This window comes from Rhopalosiphum padi, chromosome 2 (assembly GCF_020882245.1).
Source record: "Rhopalosiphum padi isolate XX-2018 chromosome 2, ASM2088224v1, whole genome shotgun sequence".
Classification (NCBI taxonomy): Eukaryota; Metazoa; Arthropoda; class Insecta; order Hemiptera; family Aphididae; genus Rhopalosiphum; species Rhopalosiphum padi.
The window spans coordinates 79,140,025-79,166,085 of record NC_083598.1 but is presented as its reverse complement, the minus strand read 5'-3'; the positions used below and the strand labels follow the sequence as shown (position 1 = coordinate 79,166,085).

The 26,061-nt window shown below is 23.7% G+C and overlaps 2 protein-coding genes across 5 annotated transcripts in view; both read left to right on the top strand.

Annotated features, from left to right (window-relative positions):
* LOC132920849 (monocarboxylate transporter 10) overlaps positions 1-20,239 on the top strand; it is a 31,420-nt gene extending 11,181 nt beyond the window's left edge. For 3 of the 4 annotated variants that reach the window (XM_060983563.1, XM_060983562.1, XM_060983561.1), the window contains exons 2-8: positions 3,638-3,862; positions 6,464-6,615; positions 9,640-9,851; positions 13,653-13,863; positions 13,950-14,090; positions 15,340-15,565; positions 15,667-18,232. In XM_060983563.1, coding sequence (XP_060839546.1) covers positions 3,685-3,862; positions 6,464-6,615; positions 9,640-9,851; positions 13,653-13,863; positions 13,950-14,090; positions 15,340-15,565; positions 15,667-15,938 — 1,392 coding nt within the window. In that variant the 5' untranslated portion in view covers positions 3,638-3,684 and the 3' untranslated portion in view covers positions 15,939-18,232. Of the gene's footprint in view, positions 1-3,637; positions 3,863-6,463; positions 6,616-9,639; positions 9,852-13,652; positions 13,864-13,949; positions 14,091-15,339; positions 15,566-15,666; positions 18,233-19,717 lie in introns of those variants that run through there. The other variant, XM_060983564.1, reaches the window with a different exon arrangement.
* Positions 20,240-22,446: 2,207 nt separating this feature from the next.
* Positions 22,447-25,933, top strand: LOC132922409 (uncharacterized). Its single transcript, XM_060985910.1, has 2 exons — positions 22,447-22,922; positions 23,760-25,933. Exon 2 carries the CDS (start codon positions 23,771-23,773, stop codon positions 25,619-25,621), a length of 1,851 nt encoding a protein of 616 aa, XP_060841893.1. The 5' UTR covers positions 22,447-22,922; positions 23,760-23,770; the 3' UTR covers positions 25,622-25,933.
* Positions 25,934-26,061: the final 128 nt, after the last annotated feature.

Genomic DNA, 26,061 nt, shown 5'->3' with positions numbered 1-26,061 from the left:
TAATGTATGTTTAATGATCCTATATATTATATAAATAATATAACTGAATGGCATTATTAGACTCCTTCATATTAATTGTATGATATATAAATAGAATAAACAAATTGTAATGTTGTTGTGTTTCAAATTAAATTATTAACGTAATAATTAGGTATTGCGTTATTGGATAAAAGATTCTTGGTGTATGTTAAATATTATGCAATTATTTATATCTATAAACTAATCACGTGCCAAATTTGTTTAAATTACGATAAAAAATTTAATTGTAATTTGAATAACTTTTCATTTATAGACTATGTGGTATCTATAAAATTGTATAAATTGTACCTATTAGTTGTGTACTTTTCTACTATGTACAATTATTTGATAAAGGCTGACATTTCTCTGTTGTAAAAAAATTGGAACCAAATCATCTTAATAATTTTTTTTTAATTTATTATATATCATACATAATTATAAATGTATCTATATCCAAAAATAACGTTTAAAATAAAGTTTTAGCTCGAATAGAGAAACCAAAACACGTGATTAAATGACAAAATGACAAAATCATCTTCTATATCAAGGCAGTACTCCTAACAAATTTTCGGAGGGGAGGGAGGTTAGTAAGTGGTGTATAAAATAATGAACAATTGGCGTCCAAACACCATGCCAGGTCGCTATATTGTAATTGTTTGAGGTGTAATGTTAAGTATTCATTTTTAAATTTTATGAACGCTAAAAAATTTCGGGGGGGGGAGATAGTTTAACTCCCCCAGGTACGGCCTTGTTCTATATATATATATATATATTATTTTATATCTATAGTATTGTACATTTTTTAAATATTATCAAATATTAAAATAATTAAAAAAAAATTCAATGAAAAGAAGAGAGGACGAATTGAGTAATATTATTTAAACACACCAACAGTGTTTCATCTATAAATACTTCCGTTGTTAATGGTTTTCAGTATCATATATTTAATTACTGTTAATTTTATAGACAAAAAACCATGAGAATAATTTCATTGTATAGCTATGTAGGTTTTGAGTGTACCTCGTTATTTATTAGATTACTGAAGTAGATTTGTTAAATTTGAATTCAACGATTTGCATATGGTTATTCATAAAAAATTACAGGGAAATTATGATGTGCGTCAGCAAACTCAGGCAGTTACTTAATATTTTTTTTTGCACAATTTTTTTACTAGGCAATTTGTTATAATAATAGAACAATAAGCTTAAGATAATGAAGCCTAAACGCACTGAATTAAAGCGGTTTTCTATGTAACATTTTAAAATTAAATAGTTGTGTCTGAGTACTGAGTAGTTACACTATACATTTTAGCTAGTTAACCCGTAGACCGCATCCTGTCAAACGCTTGCGAGACATCAAGGAAGAAATCAGTAAAGTAAAGTTTCTCTTTTAAAAGATGAATAAGATTTTCTCAACCAATCTATGTACTTGATATACTAGAATGATTATTACGAAATCCAAATTGGGAGTTAGGCAAAATATCATTAAGTATGGGTAGGATGTGTTTTATTAATATATTTTAAAAAGTTTTGATATAATTGGGAGAAGGCTTATTGGTCTGTTAGAGGAAAAATAAATTTAAATTGAACACACCCGAATACGGGTCCACTCGAGTACTCGACACATGCCCACCTTTTTTCTCTTTTTATTTTTTTTTTAAATGGAAACTGGGTATTGTATTGATATTATATTATATTTTATTTAAATAATTAGTAATTTGTTAATTGTTAAAACACTTTAATTAAATTTAACAAAGTGCATAATTTTTCCTTTAAACTATTTACCTTTTATGAATTCTAAAAATTTACCTCCTCTGAATAGTGGACAAGATTTCAGTGACCAAGAATATCCGCTATTTAGAGGATTCCCTGTATTATAATATAATGCTAAATACCTAGGTATTCACCTTGTCAAAATGCTTAATTAAAAATATCACATAAATACAAAACGTAAATTTAGTAATTTACGTTTCCTTACTTCAAGAAACTTATCGCTCTCCAATAAGAACTAAAATCCTGAGATAAGCAAATTACAAAACCGTCCATGACATACGGTATTCAACTTTAGGCACAGCAAAAATATCTATTTTAAATAACTATTCAATCCTTCTAATCGATTAAATAAATATAATCTTAATTTCAACTAAATATGATAAAGTAATTTCCTCTTTTTGATTATTAATTAGTAATTAATCTAGTGATTTTATATTTATACATAGTTGAATGCCAAGATATAAACTCATATCGACTTATAACTCTCCTCTATTATATTGTTAGATTGTATCTTTTTTTTTAATTAACGTCTTTTAACTTTCCTATTTTTAGGAAATTATTGTAAATATGTACTATTTAATTTAATATAATGTACATCAGATTGTATTTACTTATATTATACAATAATTATCTATACACACATAACTTTTTAAATTATTTAACAATTATTTTTATTTAAACAAACACAATACATTTAGTATAGTAATAAAAGTCGTCTCCTTATGATGCTCTCTGGGTTATGCTAAATCGCTTTATGAAACTAATTTTCAAACAGTGCTTTCCAAAATGTTGAAAATGAAACCGTAAGCGAAAACAATGCAGTTGTTTTAGGCGAAAAGAGGAAACTATTTTATAATATTTAGTTGAAATAAGTATACTGCCAATATATAATTTCAAATGTTTAAGGTTTGTTTACTAGTTTACTTCTTAAAAAGTGTCCATTGAAAATACTACCTTTTTTCATATAAGAACCCCTCTTTATATTATTAATTATTTAATAGATATTTTTTCTGAAGATTTTAACGTATCAGAATCAAAATTCAAATGATTAATTTTGATGTTATTGAACTTTGTATATTTAGGATAATAATCAGTTTAGAACATATGATTAATATAATAAAGTCAATATTATGATACATGATAAATCTAAAAATAAGTTTCAAAAATTACTTAAAGAAATCCATTATTGTCAATCATTTAGTAATACTAATTATTATATAATAATGAAATCATATGTAAATAATAATTACTAATAACGATTTTCTTTAAAAAAAATTAAGCTTCTTATTTTTTTTTTTTTAAATAAACGTAATTTTATTAAATAAATATTTATATTCGTAAAAAATTAAATGAGCTTAAAAATTTATATGATTTTTATATATTGACTTTAAGTAGATGATGAATAATAATAAACTACTATATTATTTAAATTAAGTAAATATTTACTAAAAAATTTTATGAATAATATAGCTTTTTTATACTACATTCAATACATTTTTCTATTGATACTTTTTCTTGTTTTTTTATATGTAATAAACTATTAAATAAATTTCATGATATGAATTATTACTCTGTATAATTACAGAATTTAATTTTGATTTATGCGAGCTGTATGCCTATAAAACTCGCTATTATAAGTATATTCAATATTTATATATATATTTGCAAAATTTTGAAAATTATTAAAGTATAACAAAACATGTTTAAAAATTTAGAATCCTTAAATATTTTTAAGTATTTTATCTACGAACAGGTAACTGTTTAAATAACATTAATCATTGTTTATGTTTATTATTATTTACAAAAAATTAGTTTTGTTTAATATGAATATACATTTTTTTTTTTAGGTTAATACTTGTGTAATTTATAAGTACATCTATATACGTTTTTAAAAATGAACAACCAAGAAAAGGGATTGCCCGAAGCTAACATACGATCGTGTATCGTTGTGTTAGCTAGTTTCCTAGTCAATGGTCTTGTTTTTAGTTTTATCAATTCCTATTCAGTGACTTATGTATATCTCTTAAAAAGGCTAGAGGATGCTGGTGTCAGTGAAGCATCGTCAAAAGCATGTAAGTATAATTTATTTAATTCGTAACTCATATGGACTATTTACATTCCAAGTTCAATCATTGTTAAATTCCCTAATATAATGGTAGTTAACCATTCATCTTTTCAAACGAAACACAATGATATTATAATACATATATTATTATACTCAGTCTGCCAACGTCTTCTAGCTACACAGTTGGGTAGAACATGATTGAGAACGGTCCTTATAAGCCGTATATTTTTTAATAACACGATTGAAAACGTTTTTACCTGCTAACTTTTATGCAATGTTGCCGCATAGATTAAAAATACAAAATAGTATATCTGATATTACATTTTAATAACCGTGATATATTATTAACATTTAATATAGATTTTTTTGTCATTTAAAAAATAAACAATTATCAATTATTTGTCAGTTTAAGATACAATTTAAAATTTTTTCCCAAGTACTCATTTCCAGTTGTCTAATACCTCATGAAGTCATGATATCTTTAGTTTGTTCAAACTCTTAGTAAGAATTAATTGTAGAAATAATACGATCATAGTAATTATTGTCACGGTCTGTGTTAGTTTCCTTCAAAACGGAAATAATTACATGTGTATAGGAAGGGGCTTGCTAAAAATTTAGATAAACGACAACGTCGCTCAAAAAATCGTTCTCAATCGTTTGCTTATAAGGTACAAAATTTTAGTTCTTCGATTTGCCGACAATCGTTCTCAATCCTATAACACAGACACAGTTTAGTCATTGTGATTTGTGTGAAAAGGTTTTTTGTTAATTCAAAAACATACGAGTATTCATCTGTATAAAAAGTTATAGACATGTGTTTAACCAAGATAAAATGTTAACTAGTATAGACAAAATATTTATTTTAATATTTTTATTAGTATAAATTGATTTGTATCGTATTTTATATCATATTAAAGTAAATAAATAAATGATAGAAGTAGATCCCTTTTCATCTAAGTCACTTATTTCTAGCTACTGTGCAAATTAAACGGGTCCATGCAAAAACCAGCAAATCCATTTTTCTTTTCAGAAAACAAAAAAAAAAGCGTTTAAAAATAATATTGAGTTTATAATAAAACTTATGTTAAAATATATTTACACTAGACTATTATAAAAAAGTTGCAGTATTAGCTAGTTTGATATTTATAATTTTTTCAAAATGCTATCTAATAATAGCCCAAAATGATTTGAGAATTATCTTGTTTTTTGACCAAAACTTTGTATTTGTTACTTTCATCTTTTTTTATAGTTCGTGTATTATACGACACAACGACACTTTGTTTTATTTATATTTAAATACCAGTATATTTATGAATTATGATCTATCATTCTCAAGAAATTAAAAAATATAATTAGAAGAATCAATATTATTTGAATAAAAACAATTTGGATATGTTTATAAATACTAAGTCATAATACAAAATTCTAAAATATAATATGCATCTTGATTTGATCGTAATTGTTTTTTCGATTTTGTTTTACGTACTGTATCGACTATAGACAATGCTCGTAGCAATAAAAGTATAAAACCCGATAACTCCGGAAGTAGATATCTTGTCATTCGACAGAAAATAAAAAATGTAGCTCCAAATACTATATTAATATATTATTATATTATATTTTATATTTTTTGTACAGGTTGTTGAAATTGTCTTATTCTTGTACAAGTAAATTCGTAATTTTTTTTTTAAGAAAATACACTATTTTCTTATGTAAAATTGTGTTACATATTTGGTATATGCACGGACCCCTTTAATTTAACTATATTAATGTCATCATTTTTTCCGAGAAAAAAAACATTTGTAATTAGGTATTCAAGTTAGCTGTTTGATAATTTAATTATTTTAATGAGTATTAATTCGTCATTATTATTAATGTTTTGTTATTTGATAAAATTAAGAAAAAAAAACAGAATTGAATATAATACCTAACCATAATATTATGAAAAAATATTTTAAAAAATTATTTTTTATGATAACATTTAATTACCATGTCACATTTTTAGCTTTAGCTTCATTCAGCCCTTAAATATAATATCGTATTGACTATTGACTTAGAGTATATTATAATTTATAATATACCAGTATATTTCTTATATTATTACATATTAGGTAATAAACATAAATTCTGTATAAGAAACGTACTTCAAATTGTATCATCAATTTAAATTTAAATTCAAGAAATTCAAGTTGAAATTTTGAAAAAGTAGGATGATTGATCTCCCCGTCTCATTTAAAATTATAATAAAATCTCCAAAAATAAATCTTGACAATTTTAAAAATTTCTCGGAATATAACTTATATAAACCTTTTTACTAAGCTATTATACTTAGTTTATTCTTTATTATATATATAACAATAGATAAATAATTTATCCTTCATAGATATTGCGTATCTATTGTGCTCCTTATCGGTATAGATTGTTGTATAATACTTCGTGTAATAAAAGTATATATATGGACCTAAATAATATTCGAACATCAACAAATATTGCAATTTCATTAATCTTATAACCATTCTTGTATGTTTTATTAGATACATTTTAAATTAAATGTACACATTTAACACATTTTAAATATTTTTTATTTATAATATTTTGTTGATTTTAGCGCTAGTTGGCTCTTTGACTGTGGGAACAACGTTTCTAATGTCACCTATCGCTGGAGTTCTCGTTGATCGCATAGGAATTAGAACAACTACGTTTATAGGTGGTTTTATTGCTACTAATAGTTTATTAATATCATCATATTTCACACATCAAGTAAGTTATAATATATATAATATTATTCCAAATTTCTCAAATACAAATAATAATCTATTTAAAAAGATTTTTTTTTAGTTATTATTATAACCGCTTATTATTGTACATTAACATTTTACAAATAGTTGTATCTGTACAAATATTATAGGTAATATCATTTGAATTAAACTAAATAATTATTCATATGAATCAAAAATACAAACTAACTTCATGCCTAAGCGTTTGACATACTTCTTATCGATCTATTCGTAAAATAAAGTAACATAATATATAATACTACCTTATGTTTCACACTGATTTTTTTCATTTTAAAAACATTATTTTAAACCTTTCTGACAACTAACCATTTACAATTTAAGGAATAAGCAACGTCCCTACTACTACTTATATGTACCTATACAACAACTACTGAACTACATATAGACATATAGTACATGTTAAAAGTGATTCTTTAAAAGGTTTTTAATGTTAAACCCTTCAATTTATAGTAATTTCGAATCTCATTATTTTAAGTAACATTAATGTCAATACTTAAAGAAAGAAAAATAGAATAGACTTTTAAATAAGTATAAATTTTGTAAATTTTATCAAAACCAAAAATAAAAAATTTTGCGTGCTTTAATAAGTTTATTTTAGAGAATAATATATTTTAAGTTTCCTATATTTTTATATACTAATTGCAAAGCTTTTAGGCGTCGTTAACACAATCAATAAATAATTTCAAATTTCAAATTTCTAAAAATTGTGAAGTACTTTCACTTTTATTCATTTTAAACCTATTTGTTTTTTATTGGTATTAAACTAATTATTTCTATTTGTATTTTGTATAATCGTATTCATATTAAACATAGGTCATTCATTTAATATTTTCATGCAGCGATTAGTACTCGGTATTTAATATTTATCAATTGTTGTTTAGGTACCCTGCTATTCGAAACTTTAATTAGAACATATTAAATTTAATAAAGTGAATATCGTTAGTTATTGGTTAGTTTAGTATAATCAATGACTTTAAAATGGTAAGTAGACCGATTCATATTATAAAATCAATGATATATATCTAACGAACCATATATGGTATATTTTTTAGTCTCGTACATTTCATACACAACACTGGAAGCATGTTGTGTAAATTTTTCCTCAATTCAACATTTAATCAATTTCAAATTATTTTTTTGATTCTAGTTTTCTTTCTAATTTTTTGAATTTAACAAATTTTAATTTCAAATGTTTATAAAAAAAGTTCATGCCTATGTAATATGTATCTTAAATGGATATTATTGCAACTTATGAGGAGCCTTGGTATTACATTTCCAACATTTTTTACCAAACAAAAATGTATTTGTAAAAAAAAAATTGAAAATGTCATTACACAGAGTGATTCTTTTATTTTTGAACACTCATTATTTCAAAATATGTTAATGTTTTTGAAAATGTTTTTTTACATGAATTTCAATCCAAATCAAACAACATTTAAAAAATTTTATGTATTTTTAATACTTTTTATTGTTATGATTTTTTACTGTTTTGAGCTTTTTCTATATTCTGAAGCAGAATATTTTTCTGAGTATTTCTATACATAAAAATCGAAGTTCGGACAAGTAGTTTTTGATAAGTATTTAAAGTTTAGGTAAGCGGAGTTAATAGTAAAGTTTTTGTGGGTTATACCTTACTACTCTGCTAACCTATTTTGTAAAAAATTTCAATTATCAACAGTCTTCGATTTCCACCAAATAAAATATGTCAATTTTAAAAATCGGTTTTAAGTAAAAATTGATGTTTTTCCCTAATTTTTATAGTATTTTGAACTCTCAGAGTACCAACTAAATCCAATTTTCTATCAGTAACTATATTCAAAGTTAAATATCAAAGCATTTGTTTTACTATATGTATACCATAAATAGGTACATATAAAAAAAAATAACACATCATTGTAAAATCAATACATTCATCGGAGCCGCTCAGAATCCAATATTTAATACTATATGAAATGTAGATTGTTATGTATGTTAAAAAAAACTTAAGACAATTATTAATTAATTTTTAATTAAGAGTATGGATAGTTAACCATCATTGTGGTTTCAAATATTTTCAATACTGAAGTATTTAACAACGTAGTACCCGCTGAGTTTGTTTTGGTCTTACTAATACCTCATACTATTATTAAACCAAAATATACGTTCAGGAGTTCCAATTTTGTGTAATTAGTTTAAATATTAGAGTGAAATGTACTATTATCAAACTTAATGCACTCATTATCAGGGTTATATCAGTTTTTTACAGTATTTTAATTTTTAAGCAAGTTATGAGTATGTATAATATTAATATTTCAAGATACTCATAATTCACTTAAAATTTAAGTATTGTAAAAACTTGATGAAAGAACACTAATAATATTCTAAATGTCTAACCTTTAAGTTTGCTAATAGGTTATTTCACTCAAATATTTAATTAAAATACACAAAATTCGAACTGCTAAACGTATATTTTGTTATGGTATGCGTTAGTAAAAAGACTACGGTGACCAACACATGGGTACGTCATTCTCTTAATTATAAAATATAATTTAATTTTAATATTGAAAACGTGTTGTACGTCTAGTATTTATAAGAATTTCAGTTTTAATCACAAGGAACAATATATTATTTTTAATTTTAATTTTTAAACATATTTAATTATAATTTTGTTATTTTTAGTGAATATTTTATAGTTTCTAGCTTAATTAATTGTTCTGATTAAAACGAATCATGAATGATAACATATTTATATAACAGTATAATATATATATATCATTTATTAGTTAGTATTTGCTAATCCTTAAAAATAAAATCCTATCGTTACGTTATGCGTATTTATTTACCTTATCTTACTAATAGCAAGTTTTAATTTTGTTTTAATTTAATATATTAAATTTGTATTTCCTTTTTATTAATTTGTTTGTATCTATATTTATTATTAAAACTTTAATAACAAAATTAGTCATAATATATATATTTAAATATTCATCTAATTATTCTATTTTAGGTGGAAGTATTATACGTAACTTACGGCCTTTTATATGGTATTGGCGCATCATTAGCTTACACGCCTTCATTAGCTATTCTTGGTCATTACTTCAAAAAATACCTTGGTCTCGTAAATGGTATAGTAACTGCTGGCAGCTCATTTTTCACCATGATCATTCCATACTTCGTGGATCATCTACTTGTTAAATATGGTCTAGATAACTGTTTAAGGTTAGTTTAAAGTATAATAGTATCTTATTGCACTTAAGTTATCTAATATTCTTAGAAATACACTTATATTATGTGTATTAGTTAAATTTAAATATATTATATACAATTTAATATATAATATTTTGTTATCATTATACATTGAGTGCACTGTACGCTGTACTTCATAGCTTACATAAATAGCAGAATAATACATTTTTAAACTTCAAATTTAAGTATAGTCCATTCAGTTTCTAATATAGAAAAATTACTACCTTCCCAAATGTATAATGATATTAACATGATTAAATAGTATTTTATCTATTAGAGAGCCTAAATAATAATTATTTAAAATTAATAAAAATATATATTATATCCTGCACGACGATAGTAGCGCTAAGCTAAGTAAAAAAAAAAGCTCATAATATTATCTAGGCTCTTTAAAGTGTATAGGATTAATAGTACCAACTACCAATAAGGTTTTTTCATCCGTATCATTTATACGGGTGCCCAAGAGGACGCCACTCATGTGCTACTTCTCTGTCTAACAAACGTACAATATGGAAAATTTTCATTCAGTAACCTACCTCTAATTTTATGTTGGTAATTGCGTTAAACGTGCAACAAAAAGTGCATTATAAATTAGGCAATTCGAACGCATAACACTTGCATATCATTAATTTCACAATAAAAATATTAGGTATTTGTTTTTTTTCGTTATTTTAATTTTAAAGTGCGATATAAGTAAGTATGCGATAAATCACAATATTAAAAATGCTCATATCTCGCATTAAAAATTAAATACCAAAAATAGCGATAATGTTTTTAACTTTAAGTTTGATAATAGCCAATAGGACAATTCTCCCTAGTATTTAAATAAAAAATAAAACTAGAACTAAAAATATTATAAATACTATTGTATATAGTATATTATACCAATGAAAAATGTAATTATGAACGACTGAACAAGTAGTTTATCAGTTTATTTATAATTTATAAGTATTTACAATTTAGATTCGCAGTCTAGTGTACCATCATTTTGTGGGATTCACTTGTGTCGCCGCATTCCGCTCATCTAAACTTATATTCGTATGTAACAAAATATTAAGAAAAATATTCTGCATCGTAATAGGAAATTAAAAACGTATGTTGTTCAAAAACTAAAACTACAATAATAGAAAATATGGTTTTTCTTCAAAAATGTCCTTATGTAATTAATTCAAATTATGAAAAAATATGTAGTTATTCAAAACCGTAAATAATTTTCAAAATAATGAGTGTTAACTTTTAAAAGAATCTTCCTTTTTATATTTTTACATAACTATCGTAACTGAATATAATTTAACTATTTATCAAATCATTTGTGTTTTAAAATCTTATACAAAATTATAATAAAATCGTTTTTTATCGGTAATTATACAGTCTAAAAAAAAAATTTGGTATTCATGATAACAAAAATATATTTCAAATTGTCATTAAGAACTGTTGGGTGGATTATTTGTAATATATATAGATATTAAATATGTCTTGAATTTCAATTAAATAGTTAATACAACCAGGAGTATGAAGATATTTGGTTATGAATAAATACATTTTATAACAATAATTTAAAAAGCAAAAAATAATATGCATTGCATTTATTCAATAATTATATTGATTCTGGAATAATCTGTGACCGTTTTTATTCCAATTTTCTATCGGACCACTACACCACTACAACACCGCATGTATAGCGGTCAATTACACTGAATTTTATGATATAACCACTTTTTTTTTATTATTATTAATAATAAAATAGTTCGTAAACTATAATCGATAATCAAGTTCACTTTCAATAATTAAGTCGATTAAATATAACTTGTAACATTCGCAAATTATTTAACTAGAATAGTGATTACTGATTAGTTTATAGTTATCCATAATCTTTTATACTTAATCTTTCAAAGTATTACATCTTATCGAAAATATTATACCGTTATAATTATGCTTAACAGTTTATAGAAATATAATGAATTATTAAACTTTGATTCTATGAAACATATTTCTCGTATTAGTAAACTAACAGAACATCATCAGTCATCACCTTCACATTTTATTTGTCTTACTTAATTCTTACTCTATCTCATAAGAACTACACTTTGGCCTTCACTGTACTTTGAAAATAGTAAATAGGTCCTTCCTCCTCGTGTAGTTATATATGTACATAATATATAATATTATCTTTTTAGATTATTATTCCGAAAAACAAAATTAATCACTGGAAAAATGTTTTTTTTCAAAACCTAGGTATATAAATTTTGAATAAAAACTTTAAGTCGCAGAAAATTATAACTTTATAATTAATACTTACACGACTTACATTTAGGTAGAGATAAATTTTTTTTTGATAAATGCTTTCAAATATTTATATTTATTTAGTTATTACTTATTAGTTAAAATATATCTAATTAAAAAAAAAAAAATAGAAATCGTACACTAAAGAACAGAACATTATAAATAATTCATCTCTCTCGTCACTTATGTAATATATTCAAAATAGCTTTGTAGTTATAACTTATTAACTTATAATAAAGATATATTATCCAACAAATTTCTAGTAATTATATATTATTATCTTATAATATTTATAACTTACAAATACATGTAGACTATAGTAAATCAATAATCAGAACATTAAGTACCTAATGATAAGCCGATAAAGTTTTGCCTTTATCTTATCCGTTATTTCGTAAAGTTATTAGTTATTATTTATTAATTATTATTGCTTAGTCCGTCAGCCGAGTAGATACCTACCTGTATAATACAGATTATTGCATACGTAGTACCATTAGTACGTATTTACTACCCGTTTGAAAATATTGCTGTTTATAGTAAATTTTTAATTTTCTTAACTTATTTTAAACAAAATATAACATACAAACTACATTTCTATGTTTCATGTAGATGTATTTTATAAAAATTAGTTTAACAATTTATCGTTTTGTATTTTGATTGCGATGTGTAATTTAAAATATACCTAGATATATGGTACCTACTGGCTATTACTTAGGTTAAATAAACACATACATTTTTCAGCTATGGTACTGTAAATAATTACGTGTCATCGTCAGTGGATGAGTATATAAAAATTAATTTCACAAAAATTTCCATTCTTAAATTCCAATTAATTATACAATCAAAATCAATGCCCGTACTAACCATACATTTCAAGAAGGGTTTGAACCCCTAACCCCCCCCTATATACGCCACTGGCCATCATCGTATATTAGTATTTATAATAATTTTATTATAAATTCTAACATTTTATTTTTATTTTTACAAAAGATACCTAAAATATTGGTTACAGTGGTTACACAGTTTTTTTTTTACTGTTATAAACCTCTATAAAACGTCAGTTATTTTAGTTACCTTAATATAAGTTTAAATCACATATTATTAACATAAAATATATAGTTTAATATATAATAAACAAAATTGTTTTAAAATTATAAGTATTTATGAATAATGAAATACAATGTAAATTATGTAGTAAGAAATCAAATTATTTATATACCAATATCGAATAAAGATATTAGATAATGTGGTAACTGTAGTGGCACGACTTATTTTTTTCATAATTTAAATTAATACCTAATATGTATATGTTATGTTTTTTTTCCCGGCCCCCTAGAGCCCTAAGTACAAATATATTATATAATATGTAAAAATTTAATTATATATCAAATTCAAATAATTATTTCTTGCTTCTATTGTTTGTATTTTATTAATGTATTTCAACGTTTTTTCATTTATCTACGAATTTATTTATACGATAATCTATTATAGATGGGAAGCAGCGTTATCGGCTATGCTAATGGTTTGCGCTTTGGCGTTCAAACCTACATACAAAGTGGACAAATCGGATATGCATAAATCCCTGGCTGAAGAACTGCGATCATTGGTCAATATTGACATTTGGAAGAACCCTAAATACGTTATTTGGGCCACAATGATTCCTCTCGCTCTCTTTGGATACTTTGTCCCTTACGTCCATTTGGTAAGAATTGCATTATTTTTTTTAGCCAATTTTAATTTAGTAGTATATATTTTTTATTTTTCAAATCAATGCTTTTTTTTATACAGGTTAAATTTGTTGATGACCGTTTTCCACAAAACGATGGTAAAATATTAGTTACATGTATTGGCATTTCCTCGGGAATCGGTAGATTAATTTCAGGACCCATATCTGATTATAAAGGAGTTAATAGAATTGTAATGCAACAGGTAAATTGAATTATTTATTTAAATAAAGTATCCCTGATATTGTATTAATAATTATTAATTATTATATGGTTATATTTTGTCAAAAGAACTATAATTTTACTGATATTTTGTTGATAGTTATAACTTATAATGAATAAAAAATTTCATTTTTTTTTTATACTTAAATTTTAAAAATAAAAAAATGATAAAAACTGATATTAATTACATTTTTAAGCACAATGATATGTTATGTGTATTTGTGTAAAACTATAATGTTTAAATTATACTAATTTAGTTTTCATCTATTTCATATGATAATTCAGTTTAATAACTCGTATTTATAGTTGTTATTTGTTTCCCACGCTATAGATTAAATAACTCTAGTGTTATTGATCAAACATAATTTTGTGGTAAATATTTCAATCTAGTTTGTTACAGTTAATAAAAAAAGATAAGGCAACTGACATGGGACAACTTATACATTTTATAATATTAATTTAGTTTGATATTTTTAAAAACTTTTTATTTAATATAATTCCTTTCCTATATTCTTAATAACAAAAGTAGTATAAAATAAGAGTATAATAAAATGTATATTAAAATATTATTTGTTGTTTCTTAACCTAATATGCTATTATGGAACTAATACAGATATAGGCAGTGGGGGTACACAACTATTTTCAATGGTGGGAAGGATTTACATAAAAAAAATTATATATACTTAAACATTGAAATATTATGTTGCTTACAAAGGCTTATTTTTATCATAGAACAATTTCTAGTTTAAAAATATAGTTTATATAATATTAGAAAATTTTTTTTTTTTTTATTAATTTTTAGAAATTACATATTATAGTGAAAAAAATACTATGTGAGGATTGGTAGTTTGACGACACCTCCCCCCCCCCTGTATGGGTATTCCAATGCCAAAGGGGGTTTATAATTATCTTATAGATATATTACAATTTTATTTAAAGTTTATTGCGTGAGATAATAAAATCAATAATTTAAAATGTACTTTTTGAGCTTGTATACAAATAATATATATGTTCAAATAATTTAAGCCAGCAACAGGCCAAATTAATACTGTTATTTTTTTTTTAGGCAACTGTATTGTCTGTATTATTTATAATATTCAATAAGTATATTATAATTTATCTGCAGAAGTTAAATTTAGTATATAGATTAGGTTATAAGATATTGTTTTTTCAATCATGATTTAAAACTAATATAATTTAATCTTTGATTTCTTATATTTTTTTTTTTTTAGATATCACTGTTTGTTATTGGCTTGATGACTATGTTTATCATTATAGTACCATACTTTTCTATACTAGTGATTATTACATTAATCATGGGGCTTGCTGATGGATGTTTTGTTAGTGTTATGGGTCCTATCGCTTTTGATTTAGTTGGTCAAAAAGGTGCTGCACAAGCCATCGGATGCATTCTTGGTCTATGTTCTATACCATTGACAGTCGGCCCACCAGTTGCTGGTAAATAATTTATGAACTATGAAATCATTTTATCAAAAATTGAACTAACTTCAATATTTTATTCACAATTATTTTGTACTATTTTACTTGTTTATATTCAGGTTGGATGTATGATAATTATAAATCTTATGTTGGTGCATTTTTAATTGCTGGACTTCCTCCCATGATTTTTGGAATACTATTAACAACTACACGGTGTGTAAGGAAAAGGACTATGGATATTGACATAGACGATAAGGATCCAAATGAACCAAAACTTCTTGACCCAATACCTGAGTCTTGCAGTAAAGAAGGTAAGCATTCAACTATTATTCCCAATACTGAACATACATTACTACTATCAAAATCTATTAATCCAAATTACACACGTTAAAATTATATTTTTTACGTAGTTAAAGTATATACTACATTATGATTACAATATAATTACATTATACTTATTATCATATTGTAAAATTAATAGAACAAAAGTATGTAAGTAGTTACTTAAAATTTTAAGAAAAAGTAAAAAAAAAATAGTTTTGATTATTATTTATTAGTATATGATATATATATATCACATAAATGAATATTAAATACTTCAAATAATATTTAATAACAACCATAGGATTTAATTTATTTACTATTATTGATAAACCGCTAAGTTGAATGTTACCTATTTATTGTATTTTTTTATATTACTTAGGACATATTATTCTATATTATATTATTTAAGATAATAATTGTTTCATTAAACTTTAAATTATGCAGGCACACTATGTTTAAGTTATGTTATTAATTTTATGTTTCAAATGTTTCATTGTTATGTTAATATGTTATCAATAAAATTAAAATATATTATATAAAACATGTTTAGATATTAAATTAAAATATTTACACATAATCAAAGAATATATAAAAAATAATCCATCAGACAATATCAAAGTATCCAGTCTCAGGCATAAAATTTGTCCAAATTTCTTTTGCTCAACTCTATACTTTATATCAATTCAAAATGTATTATGAAACATAACATGTAAAGAAAATAAGCTGGGATTCATTGGATAGTACAATTGGTGAACCACCTGAAGTAAATGTAATAGCAGTAGTAGTAGTAGCAGCATGCTACTAGGTATTTTTTCTCTACAAGGAAAATTGAAGAATCATAAATATAATTTTAAGTATATATTCTTTGCCACTAGTAGATTTTAAATTATTGTTTTTATTGCTGCTAAAAATTATGAATATTCAGTTGCTATAATAACAGATTTTAATAAATAGTGTTAAGCGAAATTGATTACAGGAAAAATAAAACAATTATCCATCCCAAAAACATATCTATGTTAAAATAATTTATATAACTATTTGTATTATTAAAAACTATCTCTAAATATTATTTGTTCTTAAATAACCCTATTATTAAATTATTTATTTAAAGTTAAATGCAATAATTTATTATCATAGTAATACTAACATAATTTTAAACCTAATTATTAAAATCTTCAAAATAAAAAAAAAAATATATATTATGTATATTGCACTATTGTCAAAAAATCAGATAAGTCTTGTAGGAATACTTGAGAACTATTATACAAGAAAGACAAGAATAGGCTCCCTAATATTAGGTTTAAGCTTCTTCAATATTTTTTAAAATTATATCATTATATATATTATATATACTCTATTCAGAATGAGCTCAGACCTCAGTGATGACTAGTTTTCATCGGATGGTGGTCAGACAACACCCATTTTTCAACCCCATCAAGTCAACTATCTGTACACCTGTTGTGTAGTAAAGCCAGATCCATGTGCACAAATTGGCTGTCGAGGTCTGATCTTATTCTGAATAGAGTATAATATATGGCTTAATTTTTCCATTTCAATAATATTATACTAATATTACTTATTACATCATGAGTTGTTGAGAAATACTTTCAAACTCTAAAGTATTTAAAGTACATCACTGACTGGGTATTATTTTTAAATTATTTCCCTGTTATTTGTGTTAATGTAAATACAAAATAATAATACTATCTTTATACATATTAAAAACTATTAAGTTTAATGATTTTCTAAAATACATTATATATTATTTGTTGATCATTGACACAATATCGAGGAATTTCATTTTAGAAGTCATATCAATTGATAAATTATAATTTTTAACATATAATTAAAAAACAATCAAATGAACAATCGCTAAGCTCTAGGAATTTGTTATATCCAACAATATCATATTTCAATAATTAGTATTGCATTTAATTCATACCAAACTACTAAATCCCTTTTAGTAAATTATTATACAATTATAATGATTGTTTACTAAAATTCACTGTATTTAAGACTAATACAACAAAAATAATGATTACTCTTAAAAAATAAATGTTATACTTCTTCATTTTATCTCTGCCCAAACAAATAAACAGTAGTACATCCATTTTAACTATTCTTATGGTAAATGTATGTTACGTATGTAATATGCATATGGTGAATATCATATTTATTATGTACTCTGTGATGATGAATTAATGCAAAATTTTGGAACCCTATTATAGCAAGTAAGTTACACATGCAAAAAATATAAATTATGGGCCTCGTGAATGATATGCTATTGATTTGATCTTGATTTTCTCCATCACAAACATATTTTTATTACCTGGACAACTGATTCAAAACATATTAACAACATAATAAATAACAAAAAAAATCATATACCTACATTATTATAATACCTGTATAATATTTATTTCATTCCATTCATTAATCATTATTCATTAGTTCATTACCATCGCTTAAAAATTATGTAATAAATTGTATTTGAAACGTAAGTTAATTGCATGATATCAAATGTTCGATATTTATAAATTATAATTTATAATGAATGCTAAACCAATTTAGATGAGTAATGAGTAGATTTATTATGGAACAAAATAGCATGGCATAAATTAATAAATTGTGGTATTACGATAAAATAAGATATAAAATATAATAATCCATGATTATATTTATAAAATATATAACATTAATATCATTGTTTAGTTCCAAATGTTTCAATACTAGTTTTATATTTTTATATCAATATATTTTTTAATAAATATATAATTTGTTTAGTCTATTATTTCTTTAAATTGTAGCTGTGTATATTATATCACTTAGCACTTGTAGATATGACCTTTCTTGAATATTACATATTTACAGTTATAATTACATAAAAAACAGATTTCATATTGTTCATCAGTAGTGCAGGAGGTGAATTCATATTGTACAGTTATTTAAGTTATAGTGGAAACTTAATCCTATAAATACAGTTTTGCACATTTATAAATTACAATAAATATTTGTAATGTGTCGATGAACTTAATCAATTTCTTATCTATATTTTTTTGTTTATTATTATAAAATATATATATTTAACTTTTATACAATTTTAATAGGTTAAAAAATGTTAACATAAAGTATTAAACACAATTAAATAAATACCTTAGGTACATCATTCAATTATCATAATATACTAAGATGTATACACAATATTTCCTATGAACATTTTCAAATGCTAACTATTATTTATAAAAAGGATTTTCCTATTATTAGTATTATTATAAATAGCTTTATTGAAATTGTATGCTTTTCTGAAATAAATAAATAATATATATATATTATAGCTATCATTATGACAAATTTTATTTTGAATTGTGCAGTTAGTAAAAAATAATACATTAAGTAGTTTTTTATTTGAACAAAGTTCATTTGTATCATTAAAATTCATAACTTTTGCTTTGTTTGTGTTGTATTATTATGCAAACTGTTTATTTTTGTATAATAAGTCATTTTTAATTTCAAACCATATAAATGAAATGTATTCAAAGTATGATATATTTCAGAGTTACATAAAGTTAAGACTTAAAATTCACATACACATACATATTTTAATAACTTTATTCAATGTTAATATGCATAATGCATATTACTAACATTATTATAAATAGTACTATTAGTACTAAATCTCTTAATTTTTAATTAAACTAAATTTTGTTGAAAGTAATCAATAATGATAATTAATCTTTTGGTTATCACTTTTATTAATTTTTTCAAAATGTAACTCTGTAATAAATTAAAAACTTTTGTTTTTTTAAATAATTTACTTGCATATATTCATATATTTTATTTTTTTAGACTCTCAAGAAGTTTGTTGATCATCCAAGACCCAACAATACTTTTCAGACAAGTACATACTATATAATGCCACAGACATCTTTGAAGTTTTTAATTTACAAAACAATTCAATTTGACTCAATAATTTTTTTAAATTATTGATACTCTACAGCTAATAACAACTATCTACTTAATTGTATATAATAAGATCATTATAATGTACGTAATATTTAAAGCAATTGTAATTTATTGATATAATATTTTGTACCATTTCTTATGCAATTATAGTATTGATGTACTGTAGCTTTATTATTTGTTATTAACATAAATATTTAAAGAACTTGTCGTATGATTATATTTTTGTAAATAATTTAGAAGTACATTTTTTACTGTACATTTTTTTTTTATCAAATAAAAAACCATTGACTAATAGTTTAATTTTGTATCTATCTAATATTTATTTTCTATAATGGTTTGTAAATTTAAAATAAAATCGAAAGTTAATACAACAAATTGAAAAATATAATAAAATTTATACTAAGATATATTTATTTTTTATTTCAACTATATTTTTAAAAAAGTAAGCAAATGAGTACTATTCTGTTGTACATTAGATGTAGAATGGTCACAGTTATGAAAGTGTTAAATTTGAATTAAATGATACATAATTGTACACGAAGAACAATTTTAAGTGTAAATGATCTATCAGCCTATATCAGGGATGGCAAATCCATGGCACGCGAAAAATTAAAATATTTTTACTATATATAATAGGTAAAAATATTTTGTGCATAACATGGCTTTTATCGGTCAATAAATGGTACTATTTAGTATATGGAAAGAAAAATATGTTATACTGACACTGAAAAATGAATTAGAAGAAATTCAGCATGATGGGGCAATAGGCAACTTGATTGTAAACATAGGGAACAAGATTGCAATTCCACAAGATTATTCTACTTTAAAAATAGTAGCATTAGCTGTTTTTTTTTCAGCTTATTCATGGGAGTCACTATTTTCAAAAATTAATTTTATAAAATCTGATTTAAGAAACCGACTAACAGATGAATGTAATGCTGCATATTGTACTTTATTAAAAGTTACAATGTAATTATAAACCAAAACCAAATATCAATGAATTGGCATCAAAAATTCAACAACAAAAATCATATTATCAAGAAAAAAAAAAAATTAACAAAGTAATATTATTATATTATGTACCTAAACTAACCTTTTTTTATAGTAACAAATCAATCATACAATAAAACTACAATAATTTTTTTACAATATTGAAAATAATATATTATACTATTTTTCATGGCATGCTCGAAAAAAAAAATGTAATTTTTGGCATTTAGTGTTCAAAAGGTTTGCCACCCCTGGCCTATATTTTAATAAACATTTTTTTTTATATAAATATTTAACTCCTTTGTTTTACATGTAGTATCTATTACAGTTGTATGTCGTATGATATAATTTTTTCTGAAAGTATTGCATTTATTATATTATTGATATTTAATTATTATAATAATATGTATTTATACCATTTTATAACAATCTATATCACTCAACATTTAATAACATATTTCTATAAATAATATAAATACTAAAATAGTAAAATACCATTAAACAATAAAAATAGATTCATAGAATGAATAGATGCATATCTTAATATAAATCAAAAATGTCATTGCATATAGTAAAATTCATAATATTATAATATAAGTAAAAGTTTTAAGTCTCCACAATGTTTTTCATTTATAACAAAATAATTAACATCATTAAAATACGTACCTAATTTTGTTCAAATTTTATTTTCTTCAAATGTATAAAAAATAATTGTGTGTATATTTTTAGATTTTTTAATTCCAGTAGAAATACTAACAAGAAACAGTATATTCAATTTTCAAATCCTATCTTTAATAATTAAAGATTTTATAAATTTTTACTACAAATTACTTTTGATTTTGACAAATTTATAAAAATATAAAATGCGTGTAAAAAATTGTACCATCTTCAGATAGCCGTAGGTTAAAGATACTAAGCATTAAACAACAACTTATTTGAGATCTTGTATTCAATTTTGATCCATCAGATATTTTTTTATAACCTTGCACTACATATGTATATGAAAATTAATAATTTTTTTCTATTATAATTCTTATTGTATACACTGTGTAATGTGGTATACACTATTATAATAAGAAAAAATATAAATAAGAATTATTAACGAAACTCTGTTATTATATATTGATTTTCATTAATTATAAATTCCCTCAATAACCATAAATTTCGATGTTTTAGTGGTTTTTCATCAGCCAGGCGTCCCGTGATGGCACTCATTTTTTATCCTTCTTGCAATATACCAATATGCACTCGATTTAATGTCATTCATTTTGTGTATTCTATTGATTGAATTTGTTTGTCTACAAAGATCAGATCTAAGAAAAAGTACCAATAATAGGTTTAATAGGTTTAAACATTTATAATATACAACTATATGCTTGAAATCATACATGAAAACTAGTAAAAATAGTTTTGCCTAATGTACCTATGTAAATAGTATTTTGTATTTACTATTTAGTATTTACCTATACAATACATCAATAATAATATATAGGGTAATGGATTTACAGTTAATATTATGTAATTTTATAGTTTCTAATTAGTTTAAAATGTTAAATGTTTAAAACAGAATGATCCAGTTGAATGCTAGTCAGTAGTCGCGTGTTCACGATCAGTAATTTTATACAATAACACTACCACAATTAATACCACAGGGCCCAGAATTCTGTGGTTATGGCAGTTATTCTGTGATTATAATGATATTGATAAGATAAAACTCACTCATCCCCTTCACACAGTCCAATATTTCATTAAAATTTCATGAATATTCAATAAATTAATAAAAATAATAAATATTTTAGGTATTCTGACAATCGAGAATTCGGCCAATTCATGACTATACTCTTTATTAATTTTCGTAATACTACCAGCCACCCATGTGACAAAACTGAGAATAAAATTGTTCCCATTACTCTAGTGTCTTCAGTAATCTAATTACTAGCTAGTAGTCCTGTTAAATGTCAATTTATTTTCTGTACCTGTGAGTGATTGAATTTCCAGCACTAGTTCAGTAGTCCAGTTTAGGACGTTTAGGTTCTTTCTATGGTTTAATCCTTATTGTGACAGACGGCAGTGTTTATAACGCAATTATCAACACATCGTAAGTAACTATTTGTTGTACCTTTAAATGTTGTAGTATTATAAAATTATTGTGAAGACAAATAGATTTAAGTATAATCTTTAAAGTAGGTCTTAGATGGCCATTTTAAATGTTGCTTATATCCTTTTGGTAAAAATGTCTTATGTTTTGTTCTATTATGTTAAAATATACATTTTCTCTTATGTATAAACACTAAAATTAAATATATAAGGCAGGAAAACTAAATAACAAAAAAAACATCTGTTTTATTTTATTTTTCACGTTCATATATTTATAAATATTGTTATAAGTATACTCCCATATACACTACAATACACCCTTGTTTGTGGACAATCATAACTCAATGTGATTCGAGTCCATTTGGTTATTGTATTATTGACAATGATGAATTGATGATATTTACCTGAAGTTTGGAATTAAAAGTTAAGTTATAGAGAAATTCTAGAATTTTGCCGCGCTACTGGACTTATTTAACCAGTTGTTACATATTTATAAACTGTTATTTAATAATTTTATATTTTATACATTAACAATATTTATTATTCACACAAAATATTTTTCAAAAATAAATTCTTGTACTTTACTTTGCTCAACATAAAAAGTAATCTCGGTTAAAATCAGTTTTTTTAAAATAATAACCATCTATCCCAAGACCAAGTCAACCATACACAGTTACTTTTTCATTTAACAGAGTAAAGTTATATAATAAACAAAATAGAAAAAATCCAAAAACTAAAATTATGGACTTTGTAGTTGTAAAGTATATAATAAATACCTATATAAATGTATATTTTTATCATTTAGACAATTTATTGATTTAAATCTGTTTTATTTCAGGGGTTAACAAAATGTGGATAAAAATGAAAACATATTTCATACAAAATGAAGAAGATATTAGTGAAATATTAGTGAATAATATTAATGATTTTAACAATGTGTTTGAGTTAAATAAAAAAAATATATTAAAATCTAACAAGAAAATTATATCTGGCATGGATTTAATTTTGCTTAAAGCAAACCTAACTCCATTAAAAATTCAAAGAACTAACACTTCAAAATCTTTATTAAAAAAGAACAGTAAAATGTATTTTGTAAGTTGTGTTAACATTAAAAATAAAAAGGGTGAATATTTCAGTTCATTAATAAATGATATAAGTGAACATGACAGAATAATTATAATTGATGCTATTGTACTTAAACAGTTCAGTATTTGCAATTCTAGCATATTAACTGTTTTAGTTCGACCTCAAGATAATTCTTCAATCATCTTATTTAAATATAAAACTGCATTAAAAAAATCAAATACACTACTTGAAAATAATCTCTCTTTATTAACTGGTCCTGGTATTTATTCGCTATTTGGAAATATAAAAAAAATCGTAAAATATGATGATGAAGAGGTAATGTTATTAAGATTACAATGTTGTGATAAATCATGCTTAAAAACTCTCAAATATTCTAATTTTATTGATGAATATAAAAACAATGCGAACAAAAAAATAGCATCTGAAGTGAAATATGATTTTTTTTCAAACAAAATTGATATTTTAGTTGAAACTCCAAGTAACGATTTTATTTCATTGTCACTTAATCAACGAATATGTTTAAACAATGTAAAAGTGAAAAATATAAATAACTCAGACATATTTTCATTACAAATTAATGGAATTAGTCAAAATATAAAAGCTGATCCAATAGAAACTGGTATTGTAAATTCTCTTAGACCTCCTACAAGACATTTTCCAATACCAAATGAATTGAAACCTGCAACTCAGCCTAAAATTAAACAATTATCTAGTGATGTCCAGTTGGTTTTAAAAGATAAAACTCAAGAGTCAAGTATAATTATTTTTCCAACAGAGGAACCAATAAGTTTTCAACAAAGTCAACACGATGAAACAATATTTGTGAATTTATCTGATGATGATATTGTCAATTTGTCACCATGTCAAGACTTTACAACATCTACACAGATTAATCAGAAGGACAATTGTGTTCACAATAATGCTAGTTCATTTGGTCAAAAAAAATCATCAATTACTTTATCAAATAAAGATACCTCATTATCTGAAAGGAAACTATGTTCACAAAGAGCAACTTCACCAAGCTCTTCTACAGATGGCTCATGTTCACCTAGTTTTTTTAACGCTGAATCAGAATTATTAATATCCAACCAAGAAACTCAATCAAATAATTTAAAATCTAATATTGTAAACCAACCTACAGAATGTATAGGTCCTTGTAGACTAATTCATACTGAACCAAACATATTTGTTAGTAATGAAATTGTAAGTGGATATTGCACAAAATGTATAGCATTTGTTCCAAAATGTAATCTGAAATGGTCAAACCAATCTTCAAACATGGAATACAAGTGTCCTACATGTTCTAATATTGTACATCTTACATTTTTTTTTATGATGAATTTTTTGTATGGAAATAATGAATCCCAAGCTATACAAGTATGTTGTTATAATAAACACGCTGAACATGTAATCAAAAAAATTTCAAAAAAAAATATAAAACTAGAAGAATATTTATCAAACCACAGTACTAGAAAACTAGTTATGAATTCCATGAAATCACTTATAAGTAATAAAACAAAAGTTAATATAATTGTTTGTTTCTCACCTAATGATAATGCTAACATACTTCTGGGATTAGATACAAAATATGTTGTTACAACTAAGACACCATAAATAATACTTATTTATAATATTTACCATATCATTTTTCACTGTTTAATTTAATGTATTTGATTTCTAAATATGTTAATTCTGTATCCTATTAATTATTTATTATTAGTAAAATACTATATTATTAAATATTATTTGTACAGTATTTTTATAAGTAAAGTGAATAATAATAATTTTAATTTTGTCTTGTATTTACCTATTAATCATTATAAATAATTAAATCATTTTATCATATTCATAAATTATTTTGATATGGATACTATAGGAAAATAAATTGAAACTTGTTATAAATCATAATATAAAAGGTATACCGTATACATGCACAGTATATATTTGTAAAGTCATAAAAACATTCTTCTAAGAGGGATAACCTTTAACCCCATCCCTCTTTCCTCGTCAAAATGCATAGCCCACTAGTTAAACTTAGTAATTACTTGTTACTC